Source organism: Protopterus annectens, chromosome 6.part0, assembly GCF_019279795.1.
Source record: "Protopterus annectens isolate FY-2018-M chromosome 6.part0, PAN1.0, whole genome shotgun sequence".
NCBI lineage: Eukaryota > Metazoa > Chordata > Ceratodontiformes > Protopteridae > Protopterus > Protopterus annectens.
This window is the reverse complement of record NC_056737.1, coordinates 1,536,362,864-1,536,389,599: the sequence shown is the minus strand read 5'-3', so window position 1 is coordinate 1,536,389,599 and position 26,736 is coordinate 1,536,362,864. Positions and strand designations below refer to the sequence as shown.

At 45.5% G+C, this 26,736-nt stretch overlaps 1 protein-coding gene across 2 annotated transcripts in view; it reads right to left on the bottom strand.

The window, feature by feature from the left end:
- The window catches only part of PRDM5 (PR/SET domain 5), a 2,968,604-nt gene that overhangs the window by 2,874,449 nt on the left and 67,419 nt on the right, over positions 1-26,736 (bottom strand). For both annotated transcript variants that reach the window (XM_044074997.1, XM_044074998.1), the window contains exon 2: positions 16,827-16,910. In XM_044074997.1, the coding sequence (XP_043930932.1) occupies positions 16,827-16,910 (84 nt within the window). The remainder of the gene's footprint in view (positions 1-16,826; positions 16,911-26,736) is intronic.

Here is a 26,736-nt window from a genome sequence, read left to right as displayed (position 1 = left end):
TCCTGTGTAAAGAGAAACGTAACTGTCTATGAACGTCTGATTGATGAAGCTTATACTCTGCTTTGTTGCCATGATTGGGGAAGAAAACAGGAAGCTCTATGGATTGATTCAAATTGTAATCAGAACATACCTTGGGTAAGAAAGAGAGGTCGGTTCTGAGAGAAACCCGATCTTTATGGAAAATCAAATATTGGGGATGAATAGATAAGGCCTGTAATTCTGAAACCCTTCTGGCTGAGGTAATTGCAACCAAGAAAAAGGTCTTCCAAGTCAGAATTTTGAGTTGCCAAGAAGCAGATGGTTCAAAGGCGGGAAAAATCAGAGCATCTAAAACTAAATTTAGATCCCAGGGGGGAAGAGGTTCTCTTATTGGAGGTCTTAAGAGGGTAGCACCTCTTAAGAATGCCTTACATAGCCTATGGGACATGATGTTGGACCCCATTTCTCCCATATGGAAATCAGAAATGGCAGCTAGCTGAACCTGGATAGTAGGTGCAGCTGCTCCTCGCTCAAAAGTTTCAGCAAGAAATTTGAGAATCTTTAAAAAGGGGGTGCAGTAAAAGGATCAACCTGATTTTTGCCTGCCCGACAAGAGAACCTCTTCCATTTATTAGCATAAAGTTTCCTTGTAGTGAGCTTTTGGGAGGAAATCAAAATGTGTTGAACTGCCGGAGAAACATCGGGAAGCCTGGCTAAGACCGGAAGTAGAGAAACCAAGCTGTCAGCTTGAGAGGTGAATGGAAGGATAGAGAGCCCCTGACTGGTGCATCAAGAGATCTGGAGCTGGGTCCAGGATCCAAGGCTCCCCATGCAGGTGAGGCCAAAGGAATGGGAACCATATCTGACGAGGCCAGTAAGGGGCAAGGAGGATTAACTTGCAACCCAACAACTGTGCTTTCTGAAGAACCTTGGGGATCAGAGGAAAGGGTGGAAAGGCGTAAAGCAGTCCCGGGGGCCAATCGTGAACAAGTGCGTCCCTGGGTGACTGTCCTGGTGGTGGGACTAGGGCAAAGTAGCTGCTGCATTTGTTGTTGAGGTGGGAGGCAAACGGATCACAGCATGGCTAGCCCCATTTGCGAAAAATCAAGTCCGCAATTTTCTGCTTCAGGGACCACTCGTGAGGCATCAAAATAGCCCGGCTGAGCTTGTCCACTATGACGTTGGATTTCCTCAGGATGTGCATTGCAACCAGAAAGCATTGGGAAGATATTGCCCATTGCCAAACTCGTAGAGCCTCTCGACACAAGGGGTAAGACCTGGTTCCACCCTGTTTGTTGATGTACCATACTACCGACATACTGTCTGTCTGAATTTCTATAGTCCCTGTAGGTAGAGAGTCCTGAAGTGCTTGCAACGCCAGAAGCACCGTTCTCATCTCCAGGACACTGATGTGCAAGTGGTACTCGTGTTCATGCCAAGTCCCTTGAACAGTCTGTCACAGATAATGCCCCCCCACCCTATCTGGGAAGCATCCGTGGTCATTGTGACTATAGGTTGGGGGGGGGGGTAGAAACGGCCTGTCTATTATCACGATAGAGGAATGAAGCCACCACTCCAGATCCTTTTTACAGGATTCTGTGATCAGAATCTGATGTAACATGGGTAAATCCTGGAATGACCATTGTGCAAAGAGGAGCCACTGCAGAATTCTCATGTGGTAGCGAGCCATAGGGACCACAGTGATTGCAGCTGACATAGAACCCAGGATCATGAGGATAAATCTTGCCTGAACTCTCTGTTTTGACAATAGCATTGCAACTTGCCAAGGGATCGTTAATACTCTTTCTTGAGGCAACTTTGCTTTCATAGCCCTTGTGTCTAATCTGCCCCTATAAAGGTAATATACTGACAAGCCAACAAGTCAGACTTTTTGTAGTTTATGATGATCCCTAGTTGAGAACAAGAGCGAATTGTGGATTCCCTTGCCCTGATTAGCTGATGCTCGGTGGTGGCAGTAAGGAGCCAGACGTCTAGATATGGAAACACCCGGAATCCTAGACGCCTCAGGTGAGCAGTAATTACTGCCATGCATTTGGTGAACACCCTGGGGGCTGTGGTGGGACCAAAGGGCAGCGCTCTGAACTGATAGTGACTGGCTCCCAGCCGGAAGCGTAGATATCTCCTTGATCATCTGTCCATTTTTATGTGGTAGTACGCATCCTGGAGATCAACAGAGCACATCCAACTGTCCTGTCCCAGAAAGGGAAGAATAGACTGCAGTGTTAACATTTGGAACTTTGTTTTCTTGACTGACTTGTTCAGCCTACTGAGATCCAATATGGGTCTCCAGTCCCCTGTTTTCTTTGGAACTAAAAAATGAGTAAGTTCCAGATCCGATTTGGTCTGCGGGGACTTCCTGGATGACTCTTTTTCTTAGCAACATTTGAACTTCTAGGTTTGCTTGATCCCGAAGATTGGGTGGAACATCTGGGATAGGGTGCTGTCTTTTTGACAGGGGAATTTGGGAGAAGAGGATATTGTAACCTCTGGATATTATTGATAGTACCCAGATATCTTCTGTGATTGCCTGCCAGGCCATTTGGTACAATGATAATCTCCCCTCGACTGTCTCTGGAGTCAGACAGTTGGACCTCTATTCAGGAGCGCTGGAAGGGCCTGCCAGAGAAGGTATCTCTGTCGCCCTGATTCTGCGGCCCCCCCTGCTGTGAGACCGGTGTCTTCCATTGTAATTTCCCCCTCTGCCCCTGGGGGGAAAATCTCCATGTATGTCAGGCGAAGCTCCCTGGGATTTCCGGAACCACATCTTTCCGCTCTTCTGGCCCTTAGGATAGGGCTTAGATGAAGCAGAAAAACGTACTCCCATGGGAGAGAGAGTTTGCCATCCTGTTCACAGATGGTAAGAGTCTCTTTTACCTGAGGCCCAAATAAGGATGAGTCATCAAAGGGGGAGTTGGTAAAGGAAGACTTGAAGGGCTCCGCAAAATGACAAAGGCGCATCCATGAATGTCTGCATAAAGCCACCCCTGTGCCTGCCACCCTGCTCGCCCCATCAGCTGCATAAGAAATTAGTCGCATGGAGGAGTTAACCACCGAAGCCAAGGTTGCAAGCAGAGAACTCGCCTTGTCCGAAGCTCCCATAGCTGTAAGATCCTGCAAGGTATCTCCTAACTCTTTGAGGAGATCCCTTTGAAGCCTTGTAAAGTGGGACAAATAGTTCAGTGACCTGAGTGTAAAGGTCGCTGAAGAAAACATACGCTTCCCATATCTGTCCATCGTACGAGACTTTTTATTTGTTGGATGGACAGATGAAGAAGTTTCGGCTAATTCCTTTTTGGTGGCTGCTGCCACCACCATAGCATCAACGGGAACACCTTTGGATAAGAAAGCTCTACTTTCAAGGGCTGTTATGAACTTACTGGGCCTCTGCGGGACTGGTTCCATCGTGTCTGGAGAGATCCAAGCCTTCTGACTCACTACATATAATAGTGGGTCGAAAGGAAGAGATACCTAAGAGGTGGAGGGTCGGGAACCGAATGCATCCAGGTACACTGACTCGTCTTAAGAAGGGGCAAGGGACTTCCAGTCACCCCTCTGTCTAAGGTTTTCTAAGATGTCTGAAAAGGAGATATGTTCAGAGGGGGACTGTGTGGGCCCTTCTGAGTCATCCAAGTCTGTATCTGATGTCAAGGACTCAGGAGAGTCCACATACTTCCTCTTGCAAGTCCTCTTCCGAGGAACCTCCTCCGGGTGGAATCGCCCAATGGGGTATGCTGGAGCATGGATTCCCTATGTTTGAGGCAGAGGGGAGGTTCGGAGGCTGACACCGACACTGAAGGCAAAGGAGCCAATGGAGCCGAGGGTGGAGCTGTCTCAGCAGACAGCACCCTCCTCATCAACTTGAAGGCATTGCAGTCTCAAGCCGAAAGAGTCTCCAGCTCCGAAGAAGCTGGAGAACTCCTCTGATGAGGGGAATGGCTCCAAGGCAGATATAGAAGCTGAGCTGACCTGCACCGAAGCTCCGAGAGTGAGAGTAGAGTCAGACAAGGGTCCGATGCCGCTACCCCCCTCGGAGCCGATGAAGGACAGTAGGCTCCCAGATCCCTCGACAGAAGGGGGTATCAAGGTGATTGGAGCGGTAGTTGGAACCGAACGGTTCCACCACTACAACTTCCATACACTCCAGCTCCGAGGAGTCAGAGGAGGAATCGAGACAGGTGTTGGTTGGGCTGTTGGCACCATTTCCATCTGGGATGGGCCCGAAAGTATTTTAGCTAATGCTGGTGTCCTAAAAAACTTCTTTACCACCCTCTCCACATCATCATCAGAGAGGCTCCTGGATGACCGAGAGGAATGTGTTGAAGAACGGTGACTGCCTGCCACAGATTGTAATAAAAGAGACTGTGGAGCAGACTGCAACAGTTCCAATGTAGGAGATCTAGATTGTTTATGAGACCTTACTAGCTCCAAAACAACAGATGGAGCCATAGGTGAGAATGTCTTGTCGGAACTGAAATTTGGGTCCGACTTAGCTTTTAACTTGTCCTTCTCTTTTGACGGTTCCGCAACCAGAGCCAAAGAGGATGAAGGCTTGGGTATGTCCAGTTTTTTTGCTGGCTGAGTCCCCTCCATAGCAGCATCAAAGGGATCCTTCAGTAACCCTCTTAAGATCAATTTGTTCTCTCTCTCTCTCTCCTGCAGGACTCATGAACTAAAAGCATGGCAAATAGAACGTGAATCCTGCATGTGAACAGGCCCTAAACAATACACGCAACTCGAGTGCCTGTCGATAAGGGACATCTTTTGACAGCACGCATCGTACTTTTTGAAACCCGTAGGTTTGGATTCCTTGGCAGTATCTTTTGGCATATTATTGAACAACACAATCTAAAGCTAGACAAAAAACACACAACTAACAAGATATCCTTTTTTTTTTTTTTTTTTTTTTTTTACAGACAGGAAGAAGAGAAGGGGGGAAGAGCCTCTAAGTTAAATGGCAACTCCTTGAAACTTAATAGATATTAAGGAAAGCAAGAAAAAAACGAAGAACCCTCTAAGTTAAATGGGTTGAGAAGAGGGGAAAGGGCCAGAGAGAAAAACGTTTAGTTCACAACAAAAACAAGTCACTTGTACAGGATAGGGAAAGGAAGAAATACGAAGGACAACTACAATTAACAAGATAGTAATATATGAGCAAAATATTTTGTCAAAAATACAATAAAGAGAAAACATTTAGCCTGAGCCAGTATCCGCAATTTTGACGCTGCTAGTGGCAAACGAGATCTGGGTAACTACCACTAGGCATGCTGGGATAGGGTCTAGCCTCGAGCCAGTAAAAGCTCTCGAGCTATAGCATATGGCCGAGTCGGAGCAAAACAGCAAGAACGAAGGTGAAATACGGACAACATAACATCATCAGTTTAATTACAGATAATTCTGTTTTCACTTCTGTTTTTCTAGTAACTTTCGGTGTAGACATTTACTGTTTGAAAACTATTTTCAGGAACAACTGGAGGATTTCTGGCACCATCCAGCACTAATAAGTAGAACTGGTTTAAAACTGAAGTTCAATGGAATAAAAGGTTCAATCTTTAAAAAAAGAAGATATGTGCTCACCATAACGTTCCATCTGAGTAGTTAGACTTCATTTGTCATCAACCTGTGGGTAGTCAATTACGGAACGGATCTGAGACGGAAGTTTTACCAGCATCTGATCTGAGCTCCAAGCTCCTCCCCTTACCCATAATACCCCTCCATCTCCTTCCTTCCCTCAGATCGAGTTTGCTATACCCTGAACATTAACCCAACCCTAAAAACCTTCACAACATGGAAAAACAGGAGAGCTGCAAGGCACCCTCTCCTGTCTGCAAAGACAAAAAGTGCCAAGAGAAGGTTAGGGGGAAGGAGGGAGGGACAGCTGATGACAGATGAAGTCTAACTACTCAGATGGAATGTTATGGTGAGTACATAACTTCTTTATCTGAAGTAGTTAACTTCATTTGATCATCAACTTGTGGGGCAGAGTCTGCAGCTATCAACAAAAAACCCTGGCTGATCCTCATGGAAGGATATTTCGGAGCACCGTGGAGCCAAAGGATGCTCTCCCTCTGGAGACCATGTCCAATTTATAATAAGAAATAAAAGTATGAGATGAGGACCAAGTAGCCACTGAACAAATCTCATCCAAAGACACTCTAGACCAAAAGGCAGCTGACGTAGCCATGGACCTGGTAGAATGGGCATTTATCCTACCTGGAAGAGACATGTTTTTATCTTTGTAAATCTGAAGAATGCATAAAGAAATCCATCTGGCAATAGTCACCTTAGAAACTGGTTTGCCCAGAAAGGATGTAGCAAAGGACACAAACAATTGGTCAGACTTGCGATGGGCTTTAGTCCTGTGTAAGTAAAAGTGTAATTGTCTATGCAGGTCTAGCAAATCCAATTTATATCACTCTTATTCTGAAAATTTGGAAAGAAGACAGGTAAGTTGTTTGATTGATTGATATTTGTCTCCGAAGCCACTTTAAGTAGAAAGTAAGGATTAGTACAAAGGGAAACCTTGTCTTTATGAAAGATCATATATGGAGGTTTTACAGATAATGCTTGAAATTCTGATACTCTCCTAGCCAAGGTAATAGCCACTAAAAAGGTGGTCTCCCATGATAAAAATTTCAGGTCCACAGAAGCAGCAGGCTCAAAAGGTGGAGCAACTAAGGCTTGCAAAACTAGGGTCAGATCCCATGGAGGGGTAGGATCCTTAATCGAGGGTCTTAAGAGAAAGGTGCCTTTAATAAAAGTTTTGCCAAAGTCTGGAGGAAGCTAAGGAAGCCATATTCAAACCTACATGAAAGTTAGAAATGGCTACCAGTTGAACTTTTACTGTAGATGAGCTGGCACCCTGTTGGAAAATGTAGGCCAAAAACTCAAGGACTGCTGAAATAGGGGCTGTGAAAGGGTCCAAATTCCTCTGAGAAGCCCAGATAGAAAAACGCTTCCATTTGCTATGGTAAATTTTTCTGGTGGCTGATTTATGAGCTGCCACCAGAATAGACTTAACTGGGGAAGACAAACCGGGAGTCCTAACAATCAAAGGAAATGGAGCAGCCAAGCCGCGAGCTTTAGACTGCCCAGATCTGGATGAAGGCCCCTCGAGGGATGCAAATTGAGATCCGGTATGGGATCCAGAATCCAAGGAGGAACTACAAGATGAGACCAAAGGCAGGGAAAACAGATTTGGGGAGGCCAGAATGGGGCAATGAGGATAATTCTGCTCCCCAACAGTCAAGCCTTCTGTAGAAATTATGTCATGAGAAGCAAAGGGGGATAAGCATAAAGAAGACCAGGAGGCCAAGTATGGACCAGAGCGTCTCTGTGGGGGGATTAGAGCGAAGAACTTGCTGCACTTCGGGTTGGAAGGAGATGCAAAGAGATCGCAGTAAGGCCGACCCCACTCGAGGAAGGTCCGCTCCGCTAGCGAAGGATTCAGAGACCACTCAAAAGGCATTAGAATAGTCCTACTCAGTTTGTCTGCCAGAATACTGGGCCGACCCGCAATGTGCATTGCTACCAGAAAACGGCTGGTGGAGATCGCCCATTCCCACACTCTCATGGCCTCGCGACAAAGGGGATAAGACCTGGTCCCCTCCTGTTTGTTGATGTACCAGACCAGTGACACATTGCATGTCTGAATAGCAATCATTTCCAGAGGAAGAAAGGCATGAAGGGCCCGCAACGCTAATAAAACTGCCCTCGTCTCTAGAACATCGATATGCAGTTTGGTCTCGTTTGGGGACGACATGCCTTGGACCATCCTGCCCGAACAATGCCCCCCCACCCTAGTTGGGAGGCATCTGTGGTCACCGTGGCTTGGGGAGGGGCTGCAAGAAACGGGTGTCCCTCTATGAGCTCCGGGGAAAGTATCCACCACAAGAGAGACTTCCTGCATGCGTTGCTTATGTGAATAGAATGTGTGAAAGACAGATCTAAAAGGGCTATTAGACCACTAACATCCACTGCAGAATTCAAATATGAAGGTGAGCACAGGGTAGAAGAGTAATGGTGGCTGCCATGGAACCCAAGACTCTTAAAACCATCTTGGCTGGTGGAAGATGAGACTGTAGGATCACAGATACATGAAGTCATAGGTTCCGGACTCTTTCTGGAGTTAAAAAGACCTTGGTTAGAGACATATCAATTCTCACTCCTATAAAGTCTAAGACCTGAACCGGTTAAAGAGAAGACTTGGATATGGTGGTTGTGATGCCCAGCAAGTCTGACAATTTCAGGAAATAATTTCTGGCCTGACAAAGTAGACGCCTGGTGGGAGCAGCGAGGAGCCAATCATCAAGGTGCAGTTAGACCTGTATTCCCTGAAGCCTCAGGTGAGCCGCTACTACTGCCATGACCTTGGTGAACACCCTGTGGGCTGTGGTGAGACCAAAGGGTAGGGCTCGGAAATGATAGTGATTGGCCCCCAGCCGAAAGCGGAGGAACCTCCTGGAGTGTCTGTGCATTTTGATGTGACAGTATGCGTCCTGGACATCTATGGAGCACATCCAGTCATTCTCCTGCAGATAAGGCAGGATGGATTGTAGAGTTATCATCCTGAACTTATCTTTGGCAATTAACAGGTTTAGTGTAGAAAGGTCCAGAATGGGCCTCAAGTCCCCTGTCTTTTTTGTCACCAAAAAGAACCTGGAATAGATGCCTGATCTGGACTGATCTTGGGGGACGAGCTGGATGACATGTTTCCTTAGCAGCTTTCTGATGAGTTTTGAGGAGTTAGAAAGGGGATTGTATAACTTCTGGATATTATATGCAGCACCCAATGGTCTGATGATACAGACTCCCATGCCATCAGGTGCATCAAAAGATGACCCCCGACTGCCTCCAGAGCAGTCGGGCAACCCCTCAGGGCTGTTGTGCAGAGTCTGTCCAAGAATGTTTTTTGAGACCCAAAATTTCTCGGACCCCCCCCCCCACTGCCTCTGGGCTCGTGTCAGTCCTGACCCCCTCTGCCTCTAGGGAAAGGTGAGTCCCAAGTGTCCCGGGAATACTGAGACTTCTGGAACCACATCTTCTTTTGCCCCCTCTGATTCCTGGAAAAGGATCTTTGGGGGTTAGAGAAGCGGATTCCGATGGCAGACAGTGTCTTCCCATCCTTCTCACTCTGGACTAAGATTTCACGAACTGTCTTCCCAAACAAGGAAGAATCATTGTAAGGGGCATTCACGAAAGACACCTTAAAACGTTCTGTGAATTCACAAAGCCTAGGCCAGGCATGTCACCTTATGGCAACACCGGACCCGGCAGCTCTTGCTGCTCCTTCAGTGGCATGTGAAAGGAGACGTATGGACATATTTGTAACTGCTTTGAGAGTGGCCATTCTCACAGAGAATAAGCCTTTATCCTCCGGAGACATGGACTCCCGGGGGGACTCAGTGAACTCCTTGACCAGGTCTCACTGTAGTCTAATAACATGGGCCAAATAATTCAGCTCCCTTATAGAAAAGGTGGCTGAAGCATACGTCTGCTTTCCCAGACGATCCATTGTCCTGGACTCTTGGTCGGGGAGATGGACCGTAGAACTTTCCTGGGCCAGTTCCTTCTTGGTGGCAGCTGCTACCACCATGGTGTCTACAGGGGACCCCTTGTTCCAGCTCGGTCTGTCCACTGGAGGGCTCAAGATCCTATCGCGGTGCCTGGGGATTGGCTCCACCGTCTGCTCCTTCTATGCCCTGGTGGTAATGACGTCCATCAAGGGATCCACGGGGGGGGTGACACCCAGGAGGTAGAAGGGCCTGTGTCGATGACATCCAGGAACACCGACTCATCCAAGGAAGGTTTGGGGGAAGACCAGCCCCCCCGCTGGTGTAGGATTTCCATGATGTCTCCAAAGGAGATCTGGGGGAACCTTCCCCTTCCTCCAAGTCAGAATCCATAGTGACAGACTCTAAAGAGGAGACCAGGTGCCTCCTTTTGCACGTTAACTTGCGAGGTATCCTTTGGTGGAACTCTCCGGAGAGGGCTTGCAAACTACTTGAGGTTCCTCGAGGGAAATGGTCTGGGGCACCTCGAGCACAGGCCATCCCTGCATGGGCAAAATGGCAGAAGACGCACCCAGAGTTGAGGGAGTCAGGGCAGAATCCGAAGAGATGGTCAGGGGCCTCCATCCCCTGGAGAGAACCCTCTCCACCACGTTGAATGCCGAGAGAGAACGAGCATCCTGGGAGACTGGTAAGGAGACTGCTCTTCACGGATCCATCATGATCAGAACCGAGCCTGATGGAGCCAAGATACCAAGGAATAGACCTTGACCCGACAGTGTAGACGCCAACAAAGGAAGGCCAAACCCCTCAGATCCGACGCCCAGGCTTCGGGTCTGAGCCGGTCGGATCCGACATGCTCAAGGTAATGGCAGGCGTTGATGTACCTGGTACAATCGGTGCTGGCCCATGACTCCGGGACCTCTCGGATCCAAGAACTCAGATACTGGGGGTCAGATCAGAAAAGGAGATATCGGGGCAAAGAAGGGAGGTGAGCCTCTCCCTCCAGAGTGAGTGGGGGCTGGCAAGACCCCCATCTGAATCTGGGTGCGAATAAACCTTTGCATCATTTTGTCCATGTCTGCTTCCAATAAACTACAGGTGAACCTCGACGAGGCCACCAACACTGGGCCAGGAGGTTTGGTGTACAGAGGCCCTGGAAAGAGCCCTATGCTCCTCTGGCTCTGGTGAGAATCTCAGTGATCGGAGCTGAGGGGAAGCTGGCCTAGAAAAACTGTCGGTTTTGGGGGGGAGAGCCCACCGGATCCAAACGGTCCAGGGATCACTTCCTCCCCTTGTCTCTCTCTCTCTCTCTCTCTGTCCTGCTCCTCTCTTTCTTAGATTCCCTAAACCACAGGTCTTTGATCGGGAGGTTGAGTCCCAGCCTGGTAGTGAGAGGAGACCATGGCCGAAGTGGAAGGTGCGGTCACAGCAGTGACCACCAAAGAAGAAGAGGCAGCTGCCTTCATCAGAGGCAGAAGACCCTTAAGTATCAACTTCGCCCTCTGATTCTCAAGGTCCCTGGGGTTAAACCCTGCACAAACGGAGCAGTCAGAAGATAAATGGGCTGCCCCCAGACAAGCAACACACACAGTGTGGCCATCCGCAGGGGACAAGTTATGGCCACACTCCGTGCATTTTCTAAAGATAAGTTTGGCCTGCTGATCAGCCATATTCAACACAAAAAAGTTTAACCTAACAAGGTTGAACTGACAACCCAGACCCAACACCCACACACACTCACTCAGAAGGTAGGGGAAGGGAGACAAGCCCTAACTACCTAACAAGACACAATAACTTTTTTTTTTTTTTTTGAAAAGTGCGATGCAAAAATGAGGGAAGGGGAGGTAAGGGACAGTAGGAAGCCTACCTACACTATCACAGCACAAAACACCCAGAAAACCTTGAAGAAATTCACCTACCCCGCCTGGAGCTCTAGACCACACTGCTTGGCAAAGCCGCGGCAAATGAGATTTGAGGGAAGAAAGGAGATGGAGGGGTATTATGGCTAAGGGGAGGAGCTTGGAGCTCGGATCAGATGCTGGTGAAACTGCTGTCCGTTCTGGATCTGACTACCCACAGGTTGATGATCAAATGAAGTTAACTACTTCAGATTAAAAGGTTATGTCTTACCATAACTTGGCATCTCTGTTGTCTTCCTTTATTCCTCCTCATGATAGGGTCTTGGATCTGACCTTCCGATCCAGCTCGGCCATATTCTACATACTTGGATCCGACTTTCAAGCTCCTTACTCTTATCCATAATGCCCTACATCCACCAAAGTACATCAGATTGAGTTTGCTGATTCCATACATCCGACACCATACAACAAGGAGCAGCAGAAGAGTCTCAGACCTGGGACATAGGATTCCCTTTATAATCCACGTTCCTCCAGAACAAAAGAGGCAGGAGGATGACTGGGTGGGAAAGTGAAGAGGAATGAAGGAAGACAGCACAGATGCCAAGTTATAGTAAGACATAACCTTTTAATCTGATGTTGTCTTCTTCATTCCTCTTCACGATAGGGTCAGAGTCCCCAGATATGAACAGCCAGATGGCCCTCATGGAAAGATATGCCAGAGCACCATCAAACCAAAGGAGGCCCTGCTCCTGGATATGATATCCAACTTGTAGTGTGATACAAAGGTGTGACTGTTGGACCATGTTGCTGCCGCACAAATATCATCAATGGAGGTTCTAGAATAGAAAGCCAAAGAAGTAGCCATAGCTCAGGTGGAATGTGCCCTGGGAGGTCTAGGTAATTCCAATATTTTGGATGAGTAAATGTACGAAATTCAACCAGATATCCATTTTGCCAAGGTAATTTTACACACCACTTGTCCTAATCTATTAGATGAAAAAGCTACAAAAGGTGATCAGGCTACCTGTATTGACTAGATCTGTGCAAGTAAAAACAGAGTTGTCTATGAACATCTAGAAGATGAGGAACATACTCGCCTTTACTGCAGAAGTTTGGAAAGAACACTGATAAATGGCTGGCTTGACTGATATTGTTCTCTGTGGCTACTTTAGACACTCTGCCTTTATGAAAAACTATGCAAGGAGGCTTGGAGGATAAGGCTTGTAGCTTAGAAATCCACTTAGCAGAAGTTATAGCCACCAAAAGGACCGTCTTGCATGACAAAAACTTCATGTCGCAAGCTGCTGCTGGTTCAAAGGGTCCCTGGGTCAAAGCCTGCACCACAACAGTGAAGTCCCAAGGAGGGAATGGGTCCTTGATTGGAGGTCTTAATAAGAAAACACCTTTCATGAAGGATCTGCATAACCTAAAAGTGAACAGAGAACAGGATTGACTTGCAGCATGAAAATTAGAAATAGCAGCTAAGTGAAGCTTAATAGTCGAGATGCTAGCACCTTCATCGAATAGGGTAGTAAGAAATAACAAAACATCTGAAACTGGTGCTGAAAAAGGAGCAATGTTTCTGCTTGTGGCCCAAACAACAAATCTCTTCCACTTACTGGTGTAGACTTTTTTGGTGGAAGCCTTTTGCGAGGCTAGAAGGATTTTTCGGATTCAGGAATTAAACCTGAACTGTCTCACTAGGGTTGGAAGTGGAGAAACCAAGCAGTCCATTTGGGGGTACGAAGAATTGGATGGTGCATCCCTGACAGATGAGAAAGGAGGTCCTGACTTGGCTCCAGTATCCAAGGAGGATATTTCAGATGAGACCATAGGAAGGGTACCCACATCTGACTAGATTAGAAGTGGGCAATGAGGATGACTAAGCTCTTCAACCTGCTTGCCTTCTGAAGAAACTTCAGGATGAGCGGAAGAGGAAGGGAAGCATACAGATGACCCAGGGGCCAATCATGGATAGTACATCTCTTGAAGACTCATCCGGAGGAGTGATTAAAGCAAAGAATTTGCTGCATTTGTTGTTGATAGGAGAGGGAAAGAGGTCCCAGCAAGGTTGACTGCAACAGTTGAAGATCATGTCCGTCACTGTTTGATTGACGGACCACTCATGCGGCAACAGGTGCGATCTGTTAAGTCTGTCCTCTAAATCGCTGTTTTTCCCCGGGACACGTGTTGCAACTAGAAGAATGTCTGAAGTTATCACCCACTCCCACACCCTCATGGGCTCCCTGCACAAGGTGTACGAACAGGTTCCTCCTTTTTTTGTTGCCGTACCAGACAACAGACATGTTGTTTGTGTGTAGTGCAACAGTCCCTAAGGGGACATCGTCCTGAAAGGCTTACAGCATTAGGAGGACTGCCCTCATCTCTAGGATGCTGAAATGCAACCTGGTCTCAGTAGGGGACCAAGTGCCTTGGACTATCTTCTCATTGTAATGCCTCCCCACCCGAGCTGGAAGTGTCCTTGGTTACAGGGGGGGTTGTTTAAGAATTGTTTGTCTAGAAGAAGATTGTCCGACTGTATCCACCAGCTGAGGTGACGCTTGCAAATTGGAGTCAACCTGATGGGAAGGGGCAGAGGTTGAAAGAGGATGGACCATTGCGCAACTAATGTCCACTGCAGAACCCATATGAAAAATCTGGCTAGCAGGACTAACATAATAGCTACATGGATACTAGGGCTTGTAAGACCAGTCAAGTGGGGGGGTGCGGGCCTGTTGGGCTAACAGTTCCTGCACCTGATTTCTCAGAGTGGTTACTCAATGTAAATGAAGAGAAGCTACCTGATTCTCTGTACCACAGTCAGGTTGGTGCACTCTAATAGGAGAAGAAACAAGGATGGAGGACTTACAGAACAACTAGCAAAACATTTAGCAAGTTCCAAAGGAAAATATTATTCCCACAGCTTGACAGCACAAGTCCTACATCTGGACTCTGAAGCGCAAAAACGAGATTTGAGGTACTTGGGTGGATGTAGGGGATTATGGATAAGAGTCAAAAGCTTGAAAGTTGGATCCAAGCCTGTAGAACGTGGTCGAGCTGGATCTGAAGGTCAGATCTGAGACCCTATCGTGAGAAGGAATGAAGAAGAGTACATCAGATCTTTTTAGAAAAGAGTACTGGTTTGGTTTCTATCACTAAGTATATTGGTCAAATCTCAGGCAACTTTTCCTTATAATGTACGAAAATGGTCCAAATTGGTCTATGGGAGTATGGCACCTGTTTGCCACATTTTAATCATAGTACTGGAGCAAATAGATTCACTTGTCAAAGTAAAAAAATGGTTTCTTGTGCAAGTTGTTGCTTTTGGGATATCTTTTATATCGACAAATCGAAGAGGAAGGAATATAAAAGAATAAGGGTACATTTTGCACCATCAAATCTAGAAATATTAATAATAATGCTTTATTTAAACATTCAGTGGATTGAAATAATTTTAAGGAATTGTAATATTTCATACTTTTTCTCTTTCTGGGGTAGAGAGCTTGATAATAACTTCAAGATATTAGACATAGAGACTGATCCAGGGGGAAAGCCCTACTTACCCGAGAAAGGTGATGAAGGTGCCTGCCACTGCAGAGGCACAATGAAGGTACCAGATATGAGCAGGGCACAAAGTAGTCTCATGGCTACACAGATGATGGCCTCCTCTGGATGGCTCTTCATGTACTGTACTGGGCATGTCTCTAGTTTGGGGGTGGAATGGGCGGGGTTTCATAAAGCATGAAAGTATGGCTTGATGGTTGTCAGGCACTTGCCAAAAAAAACTTACAGAAAAAAAAGTAAGAGGGCCAAAAACCTGTAGCAATGTACAACCAAAGAGAAATAGAAAAGGAAACACACCTAGAATCTTAGTGAGAACTAGTGACATGAGTTTTCAAGTTCAAAGTAGCAGCAGTGCGTTGGAAGAACCACTGTCTCAAAAGTATGACATGTCACACTCTCCAACAGACTTTGTCTGAAGACTGTGAGAAACTTAAGAACGGTTAGAAATGCTGGTAGCAAATTCCACAGGTAATGCGCTACAAAAGAAAATGCTGTGCAGTCTTACGCCATTTAATAGGACTCATGCAGAGATTATAGCTGATCTTTCAGGAGGACTGTTCTTACCAAGGGTAGAACTGGTAAGCTGAAGATACTGTCACATTTTCCTTTACAAGATTTAACCTTTACTCCAGCAGTAGTCATTTTGTGAAACAGTAGAAGCATTAGTGCTTGGAGTTGCTGGCAACTCACAATATGAATTGGCACATGTTCTTATGAAGAAGTGGTAATGCTAGTAAGAAGTGATGGTGTTAGTTAAAGCACTGCTGTGACGTGTGTACACCACAGAGGAGCTACAACCAAAAAAGCCATCCTGCTTATAACCTAGGAAGCGACTCATTTAGAGGTAGCTTCATGTTTTCTGGCCTTCACATCCAGCTGTGTGACAGCTGTGGTTATCAGCAGATATACAGGATCAAAAGCACTTCAAGATAACTGCAGGCCATCAGCATTGCACTGACATTTTCACTGTAACTGCTCACTCATTCATAGAACCCTAACATCTACATAGTAAATAACGTATCCTACTTCAGCGAATAACTTACTCTGGTTTGCATTTGGTCACTTACTGCAAGTTTAACTTTAATGTGTTTTTACTGTGCTACTGCAAAGCTACAAATTGGTTTATCGATCTGGCTGAGTGAGTCCTGCTTAATTCCACAAAAATGTACTGTAAGCAAAGGAATTTAGCTGAAAAGTGCTTAAGTGACATGCAGAACTTATAAAAATAATTGTTACTCTCTCTCTCTCTCTCTGTTCCACTAGAAGCATTTTTAAATATGAATTATTTGATTTAACAAATATAGATTTTACTGAAAACAACTTCACCTGTTTAGTAGGAAACAAGCTTTGCATTACAAATCTATCTTTTAAACCTTGCCCTAGTCAAAATATTCTAGTGTGGACCCCACTCAATGTCTGCTTAAACCAGTTGCTCTATTTGTCTCTACAGATTCCGTACTCACTGTAAGATTCTTTACCCTGGTATGGCAAGGGTCCAACATATTTTAGATCACAACCCAGACTTTTTCTGTTTACTGAGATATAAAAGTCTCAAAGGTTTGAAATTAAAAACTACAGTCATCACTTTGCACCCAAACAGCAAGCAAGAGTCAGACAGTTGTTGAGGTCAACAAGAAAATGTGGATAACATGAAAGGCGAAAGAGCAGTGACAAACTGACATACTGTGAGTATTTAAAGGAAATAATTGTTATGCTTTCCAGCTGTATAATGAGATAATGCACAAGAGAAATTTAAATCTGATTGAATTCTTCTTATAATACCTAAAACCATCTTTTGAAACTCACTTACAAAATATGTTCCTGAATACCCAATATTTAATCCTATTTCCTCCTTAAGAATAATCACAGGTAAGATTGTAAAATAAGCACCTACCTCCCACATCAGTCGTGAATCCATGCTAGAATCTAGCTCTTGAGGCATTCGCTTTTCTCCTGCAAATGGGCCAAACTTCTCACCCTGGAATGCGGAGGAACACAATATTTGCATTTAGACTACATGCCCAGCAGCACTAATCAATGTGTATAAAATAGGGACAATGACTTTTCATGACATGACAGATGCTTCACCTACTTTCTCAAATAACAGTGTATAAAACTGTTTTCAGGTTTCACATTTGTGTGAGTCGTGTATGAAATACAATATTTCAGTCAATAACTTATCCTGTCATATAGTGCAGTTTTCAATACCTCACTGGTAACAGATATCAGCAACAGTATATACTCAGTGTGGTATTCATGCTGCATTGCTACAGAATTCTCCAATTACATCACAAAAGCATATATTTATACTCAACATTTTTAGTTAATTTTTTCTTCAATTGTCATTTTCTCATCTCTATAAAACTAAGAATTTAATCTGCAAATCCTCAAAAATGCACAGATAAAAGGTGGATAACCACAACATAGTACAGATCCTACAGAGTTCTTAAACTGCTCAAGGAGGAGGACGGGGTGAAAGTCAGCTTCATGCAACCAATAACACTTTATTTGATCCACAGGGGATTTCCAGTAGACGGAAGACTATCACTTATTAAAAAGTGGATTTCTCTATACTAAGGGGACACATTATTTTGTTCACAGTTTCAGAATCTAAAAGGTAACCATTACAGTGCATTAAGTATAACAGCAAAATAGAAAGAAAATTAAAATCTTAAATCTGCAGATTTCCAGCTCAGAAGTAATGGACAGCATTTTAAAACAGATGTAACCAACATTAGGGATATGTGTACATGCCTCCAGATGCAACTTGAATGCATTTTCTGAAGTGGTACATGCAAGGGATTGAATTTACTGTAAACTGTGTTTGCTGCAAGATGTTACAGACACCATTCACTGTTAGAATAAGCAGTTTTTTTGTGGACTACTATTCTGGCATTCTTCCTGGCCTTCAGGTGAAGGTACCTTGGGAGGTCACACAATTATTTGAGCCCCTAATATAGGAGTTGTCTTGGCATATCTGTCAAAGACTGCACTGCACTAGGGATTATCTGGATCATTACAGCCCCTTACATTTGTACTTGTATTCAAAGTGCCACAAAAAAGGGAAGATACACTCTTTCTAATCCATGAAATTTGGGCATCATCAGGGTCACTTGAATGAGTTTTTAAATTGGATGTCAGAGACAGGCAAAAGCCTCAGATGTGCCCTCATAAAATAATGCCCATGTGTTTATGTATGACAGTATCAGAACTGAGCATCTTTTGTATAAAATAAATACTATCAACTCTTGTGGGGATGTTTATATTTCTTGACATAAAAAAGAAGTTATGTCTTAGCATAACGTTCCATCTGTGTTGTTGATCTTCTTTCATTCATCATTGATGGGTTCGGTTCCGAGCCCTCGGAACAAAGTCAGCCTATTACCAAGTTCGCGCCAGCCAAAAAAACTCTCAAGCTAAGCTTCTACCCACAACGCCTTTCTCCCTGTTACCTCAGATTGGGTTTGCCCATGATAAACAAGAAAAGTAGAGGCCCATTCTACGCAACTGCCCTAAGACACCACTTGGACCCAAAGTATCTCCCAGGAGCCTTTGGTGGGGGAAGGAGGGTGGGAAGTGATGAATGAAAGAAGATCAACAACACAGATGGAACATTATGGTAAGGCATAACTTCTTTATCTGATGTTGTTAATCTTTCCATTCATCACTGATGGGACAGAATCCACAGTCGTTATGGAAGAACGTTCCTGAATACCATTGAGCCAAAGGCAGCTCTCCCTCTGGATACCAAATCCAATTTGTAATTATTGATGAAAGTATGGGGTTTAGCCCAAGTGGCAGCTGCAGAAATGTCATCCACAGCCTGGAATGGAAAGCTACAGATGTCGCCATTGATCTAGTGGAATGGGCTGTAACCTGTGGCACAGGTTCTTTTGTAGACGAGTAAGAGAAGCGTATGCAGTCCCTTAGCCATTTTGATAAAATAACCTTGGATACAGAGTTTCCCATTCTAGGACCAGAAAACAAAATGAAGAGTTGGTCAGACTTGCGCATAATTTTGGTCCTGTCTAAATAGAATCTCAGTTTTGTCTGTGTACATCCAAGGAATGTAGGCAGTACTCCCGTTTATTAGAAAAATTCAGGAAGAACACTGGTAGGTCAATGGACTGATTGATGGAGAAGTTAAAAACAACCTTGAGGAGGAAGGAAGGGTTCATCCGGAGTGATACTCTGTCCTTGTGGAAGACCAAACAGGGCCTTCTGATGCACAATTCCTGCAGCTCCGAAACCCATCTGGCTGACGTAATGGCTACTAAGAACAAGAATTTCCAAGACAAAAATTTTAGGTCACAATTCGCTGCGGGTTCAAAGGGGGGTTGAGTCAAGGACTGCAGAACTAACGTGAGGTTCCATGTCTCTATAAGCTGTCTGACTGGGGGCCTGATGTGGGAAACTCCTTTGAGAAAGGTTTTACATAAACGTAGTGAGATGAGAGGCATGCCATCCAGCCCATTATGGTAGTTCGAAATTGCTGCCAGATGTACCTGTATGGTAGAGGCTGCGGCTCTATCTTCAAAGAACTTAGACATGTATTGCAAAGCCGGTGTGACCGGAGCCGAATACGGATCTAGCATCTTATCCTTAGACCAGAGAGAGAGCCTTTTCCATTTGTCCTGATACAGTCTTCTGGTGGATGGTTTATGAGAGGCCAGGATAATGTCCCAAGCAGGTGAGGTGAGATTAGCTTGCCTGGCAACTAACAAAAGTGGAGAAACCAATCTGTCAGTTTGAGACTGGATAGATTCGGGTAGCTCAACCCTTGGGGGTGAGCAATCTGGCCTGGAAGAGGGTCCAGAATCCATGGCGGGTATACCAGTCAAAGGAAGGGAAACCAAACTTGTCGAGGCCAGAAGGGGGCCAAGAGGATCATCTTGCATTTCAACTGATGAGCTTTCTTTAAGAACTGTAGAATCAGAGGAATGGGGGGATAGGCATAAAGACGTCCCGTGGGCCAATCGTGAATCACAGCATCCCTCAGGGACTCCCCCTTTGGAGGGAATAGGGCAAAATAGCTGCTGCACTTGTTGTTCAATGGAGAGGCGAAAAGGTCGCACCATGGCTGGCCCCAGCAGCTGAAAATTTCTGCCACCACATCAGCACTGAGGGACCACTCGTGGGGCAGAAGAATACATCTGCTCAAATTGTCCGCAACCACATTGGAGCTCCCTGGGATATGCGTTGCTGTCAGAAAGTGGTTGGAAGCTATTGCCCACTGCCAAATCCTCATGGCCTATGACACAAGGTGTAGGACTTGGTTCCACCTTGTTTGTTGATATACCAGACTACTGACATATTGTCTGACTGAATTGCAATTGTCCCAGAAGGAAAAAACAGATGGAATGCCTGCAATGTTAACAGCACCGATCTCAACTCTAGAACGCTGATATGAAGGTTGGTCTCCAATGTGGACCATGTGCCTTGGACTGTCTTTCCCTGGAAATGCCCCCCCCCCACCCACCCACCCACCCAATCAGGAAAGCATCTGTGGTCACAATGGCCTTGGGCTGAGGGGATTGGAATGGGCGGCTCCAAAGTTCTGTGTCTGGTCGCATCCACCAAAGAAGGTCCTGCTTGCAGGAGTTGGCTATCTGAATCTGGAAACCTAGAGGGTGATGATTCAGGAACCACTGAGAAAGAAGAAGCCATTGGAGAATTCACATGTGCAACTTGGCAACAGGCACGATTGGGATTGAAGCTGACATTGCTCCTAGTGCCAGAAGAACCTCTCTCATTGAGACTTTGTTTTGACAGAGTATCACTCGGATCTGAAGCCTCAATCTCTGGAGTCTGTGAGCGACACCGTACAGGATCATGTGTTGAAGACTGCTCTGATGAATTCTATCAGTTGGGTAGGAGCAAGGCTGGACTTCTCCCAATGCACAGTTATCCCCAAAATTTCCGCCAGAGAAAGTGTGTACTGCAGGGCTGTTACCAGAAGATGCTTGGTGGGGGCAGTAAGGAGCCAATCATCTAAATATGGAAACACCTGGAATCCTTGTAGTCTCAACGGAGCTGTAACCACTGGCATGCATTTTGTGAACAGTCTGGGGGCTGCAGAGAGACCGAATGGCAGGGCACAAAACTGGTAATGATTGGCGCCTAGCCGGAAGCGAAGCAGACTCCTGGAGCGCTTGTCAATTTTGATGTGGTAATACGCAGCCCGGAGATCTATCAAGCACATCAATCGCCCTCCCTTGGAAAAGGGAGAATGGACTGAACTGTGACCATCCAGAATTTGGTTTGGGCACCAGACTTATTCAAGCTGCTGAGATCCAGAATGGGTCTCCAGTCCCCTGTCTCTTTTGGCACCAAAGAGAATCTTGAGTAAAATCCGGATCTGCACTGGTCTGGTGGGACTGGTTGGATGACTCTTTTTTGGTACAGCCTTTTTATTTCTGAGGGTGCCTCTTCACTTTGACTGGGTGGAACTTCGGGAAGATTTGTTGGAAGTTTTGGAAAAGAAATAATGGGAATTATGTAACCGCTGGTAATTATACACTGCACCCAACGATCGGTGGTAATAGAGTGCTAGGCAGCTTGGTGCAGAGAGAGAGACGACCCCCGACTGCTTCTAGAGGCAAGCAGTCGGGCGGCTCTTCAGGAGTGCTGGTAAGACTGCCCAGAGAAAGAATCTCTGGAGCCTTGGTTACGTGGACCCCCTCTGCCTTTATAGGGGTGCCTTCTGGAATTGTTACCCCCTCTGCCTCTGGGGGTATCGTCATCACATGCGGCATGGAAAGGACCCTGAGATTTTTGTGCCACATCTTCCCACTCCTCTGGTTCCTGGAAAAGAAACATTGAGGTTTGGAAAAACACAGGCCTATGGCAGACAAGGTCTTGCCATCCTATTCACACTTGGCTAGAGTGTCCTTCACTTTGGAACCAAAAAGGGAAGATGCTTCGATGGGGGCATTCAAAAAGGAAGACTTCAAGGGATCCGCGAGGTCACAAATGTGCATCCAGGCATGATGCCTCATAACTATGTCTGAACCCACAGCTATAGCCACCCCTTCAGTTGCATGTGAGAGCAACCTCATGGACAAGTTGGAAATAGATTCCAGGGTAGCAAGCTGCGAGGCAACTTTGTCCTGTACCTCATCAGACACCTGTCCTATGAGTGTTCCACAGAGTTTGGAGATCAAGTCTCTTTGCAGCCTCGTAAAATGTGCCAAATAGTTCAGGGACCATATGGCAAAGGTCGCTGATGCAAAGACTCACTTCTCCAACCTGTCCATGGCCTGGGACTCCCTGATGGACAAGTGGACAGAAGGACTCTCTTCAGCCAGATCCTTTTTCATGGCTGCTGCCACCACCATAACGTTGGCTGGTACCCTCTGGACGAATATGGGTTCTCCTCGGGAGGGGAAAGAATTTTGTCAGGTCTCTGAGGGATCAGTTCAATACAGTCAGGGTTCTTTCATGCGCGTTGCACTACGAGCTGGGCTAGCTCAATGGCAGGTGGGGTCACCCAAGAGGTAGTTGACCGGGCACGGAAAGCCTGCAGGAACACGGATTTCTCAGAGGAAGGGTTGGTGGGCTTTCAGTCTCCCCTCTACTTCAACATTTCAAGGATGTCTCCGAAGGAGACATCATCAGGGGGTGACCGAGGGGACCCTTCACAGTCATCATAATCCATTGTCTTCTGTTAGAGACTCCTCAGGCGAGTCAACCTGCTTCCTCTTGCATGATCTCTTTCATCGGGGCTCCTCAGTGGGGCTTCCAAGGAGGACTCGGAAGAGTGGGAACCCTGAACAGGAGGTTCCTGCGGCTTCCCTGCCTGGTGCCCTGAGGAGATGGCCAGTGCGAGCTGTATCTCAGGGGGAGAAAACTGGGTTTCCGACATCGACGGAAAGCTTTCAGAAGTGAGTGCCCTCTCCATCACCTGGAAAGCAGTCCTGCCCAAAGAGGGGATGGGAGCCTGGAACCGAGAAGAACAACCTCGGAACCAGGGTCACATCCCGCTCCCGAGGATGGAACCTCAAGCCGAATTGGTGCAGATGAAGCCACTGGCACTGAGGATGGAACTGAAGGAACACATGGAACCGTGCCTCAAACCAAGCAGCCCGCTGCTCAATCAGAAGATTGAGGAAGGACCGGTTCAGCAGGAACCGGGGACCAAAGGGACAGACCAGGAGCCTCAGTGAGGTCCACTACAGGTGCCAAGATGGGGGGAGAAGGACGCCGGAGCAGAAGGCTTCGGAACTGGGGTGGCCGAAGGAGGACAATAGGATGGAGTCCATGGAGAGGTCAACCCAAGTCCTACCGGAGGATGGGTCTTGGAAGGCATGGGTATCCCTCTGGCTGCCAACAGCTGATCCACAAGACGCAACACATCAAGTTCTGAAAGGCTTCTGGTGGATCTAATTGATACTCCGGATGGGGAGTCAGGTCGATCTAAGAACGGGCTATACACTGGATGTAGGAATGGGTCTATGGACGGAGAGTATCGGGTCCATTGTATGTGATCTGCCGGCACCGGTGTCTCGAGTTTAGAGACAGGAAGTAGCAGGGTCAAATCCAGTCTTGTTGTAATAGAGCTCAGTGTCGAAGGGGCACTCAGAGCTGAAACGGGAGGTTCAGTCATCACTGCAGAGATAGGCATCGAAGGTGTGTACTGTGTTGAGGTGGCCACAGGTTCCAAAGTCATAGCAGGCAAGATGAAGTCTATAGTCAGTGTCCCGAAGACATCATCATAGCCGGTGACGAAGCTGGCACTGATAAGGAAACAGTCGAAGAACTAGGAGCAGACGAGGACAGTGCCGGCGAAGCAAATTTATGCTCCGAGGATAACTTTTGAATTTTAGGTTTCACAGACTTGCCCTGGTCCCCTCAGGGTGAAGAGTGAACTGAAGGGGGCCTTTTCTTATCTTTCATAGGAGGGGTTGAGACCTCCATCGCAGAAAGGGCCACTGAAAAGAGAGATTTAAGCAGTCCCTTCAGAATTAGTTTATTCTTGCACTCGTTCAGAGTGTGTTGGCTGAAACTTTGGCAAATCCCACAGGGAGGCTGCACCAAAAGATGGGGCACCCCCAAGCAATAAACACAATCATTGTGAGAGTCACTAATAGGTAGTTTACCATTACATGAGGTACAGTGCTTGAAACTCGATGTACCCTTCTTATCCGACATCTTGAAAAAATAACCACAGCAATTCAAACTTCAGAGAAAGACAAACTCTATATTCCTAAGTCAGAAAAAGATATAAATACATGCAGTATATATAAAAAAATCCAATATCAAACACACCAACTAGACTAGAAAGAAAGGGAGGAAGGAACACCACAAGGGTAAGGAGAAAGGGCCGTACAAGCAATCGTACTTAAAAAGGTTACCAATGGGTAGAAAAATAAGAGAAGACTATCTAGAACTACTGTAATTAGACAAGAAAAAAACTATAACTCACAAATATTAATAAACAAGTTTTTCACGCAAATTATCAAAAACATTTCCACTTAGCTGACAGCTTGGCTGAAACGAGGCTTTATGGCTATGCGGCAAACAAGATCTGGGGTAACAGTGAGAAGGGCGTTGCGGGTAGAAGCTTAACTTGAGAGTTTTTTTGGTTGACGTGAGCTTGGTAATATGCTGACCGAACCCATCAGTGATGAATGAAAAGAAGATTAACAACATCAGATCATTACTTACCTGCACAAGTCAAATCTGCAGCTAAAAGGAGACCATTGGTTTCTGTATCAGTAAACCCAAAAGTCAGCAATTATAATTTATCTCAAGCTATAACACACATACAAATTTAAAGCTATCAAGAGCTGAACAAATTCTTACTTGCTACATGCATTTGTAAACCATTTATTTAATATGATTAGATTCATGAGATGTATACTGTGTGACAAAGTCTCTCTGGGAAGGAGTGCGAAAGTAAAATGTAGTTCTACTTTCATACAAAAAGCCAAGTAATCTTAAGATGTCTGTTGAGCAGGCAGACCAAAATGTAATGCTCTGCACAGTACAAATTCTGAGTGTTCAGATAAATAATAATATCCAGCTAGCTCAACACTGCCAAAGTTTGCCAGGCATATAGCCTTTCCAAAGGTTTAAGAATGAAAATGATACTCTATATAAGGCACTGCTGACTGTGGCTTATAATTGCATTTATTCTACTAATGTTATATTATAATGCATAGTGAAAAATGTGATTTTGTTGTTCAGGTTTTATTCATTCATTCATTATCTGACAACCAACTTAATCCAATTCAGTTTCGTGGCTGAGCCTCAGCCTTTCTAAACACTGAATAGGAATGAGACATAGAACAGGACGCTAATCCATCTTAGACACACACACACACACACACACACACACACACACACACACACACACACACACACACACACACACACACACACACACACACACACACACACACACTTCCTTCTTTCCAAAAATCCTTATATTTGTGCTACATGCAGTCCACATCTGATGAAGGTTTTAATGAACCTGTACTGTATAAAGAGAGGGTTTATGTTTTTTATTTTTTGCCTGAATAAAGTTGGAATTATTCTTATATCAGTGGCTGATTTTTTTTCCCGGGTGCCTTGGACTATTTCAAGAATTTTTTGGTGCCTTTGTGGTTTTGATTCTGTGTTTTTAAGTTCATAAGAATGGCTACAGCAGGAGCAGACAATGAATGCAGATGTTTTATAATGTGAAAGATTTGATCCTTTCTAATGTAACAGAGGCACATGTGATATATGCAAATAACCCTTAAGAACATCAGGTGTTTGAGCTATATGGCAAATCTGATCACCCATGACTTTTATATATGAAGTTGCTTTAACGGACAATTTCAGGCCAATAAAGCCAAACCCCACTAGCTACAAATATACATATTTCAGCCTTGTCAGCATAGCATAAGCAGAGTGTTTGACTAAGCATAAGAAACACAGGGTTGTTATACCCAGCCGATGTCCATTATCATAAGGGTGACTGCAAAATATCCCAACTAACAAATTAAAACCAAGAGTTAGAAGGTCACACTGAAAAACCAATCAGAAAAAAACTAAATGAAAACTCCAGCCAAGGACTTTCTGTGGCAATGTGGTTATCAAAGGAGAGGTTGCTGTCAACCTGTGTCCCCAGGTCTCTTATCACACCTTTGGTGTTTAGTGGACTGCCTCCTATGTGGCAGTTCATGGGCACCAAATTTTTCCTAAAGGTAATGGCAATGCATTTTTTTGGCATTGAGCTTAATGCCATGGTTCTGATACTAGTCACTGGTGTCAGTGTAGCTTTTTGTAGAATGGCTACATCAGTTGGAGAATCAATAATGGCTCCCAGTTTGCAATCAAATGAGAACTTGGTCAGCCAGAGTCCCTTTGTGTTGGCTGAAACTTCAGAGAAGTAGATGCCAAACAGGAGAGGACATAGGAACAATCCCTGTGGGATACCACTTGTAACTGGTCGGTAGTCAGATTTGGAGTCCGCTACTTTCACACTGTGGGTTCTATCAGTGAGCCAGTTGGCAACCCATCTTATGACATAGGGATTTATGCCTAGTTTACTGAGTCTATCTATGATTCCTGAGTGAGGGATGGTGTCGAATGCCTTGGCAAGATCTAGGCAGGCTGTTCTTCTGTCCTATTAGTCTTACATTTCTGTGATTTCACAGAATTCAGAATATAAGGAACCCCAACCAGTTGTTAATGCTAATAATAAAGTTTGTGAGTAGTTTCCTTGACATTATCACACCAATCATGACTGACAAAGACTTACACCCCTCTTATTGACACCTTTGGGCTTATGTGCACCAGTAATTAGCATTTTCTCT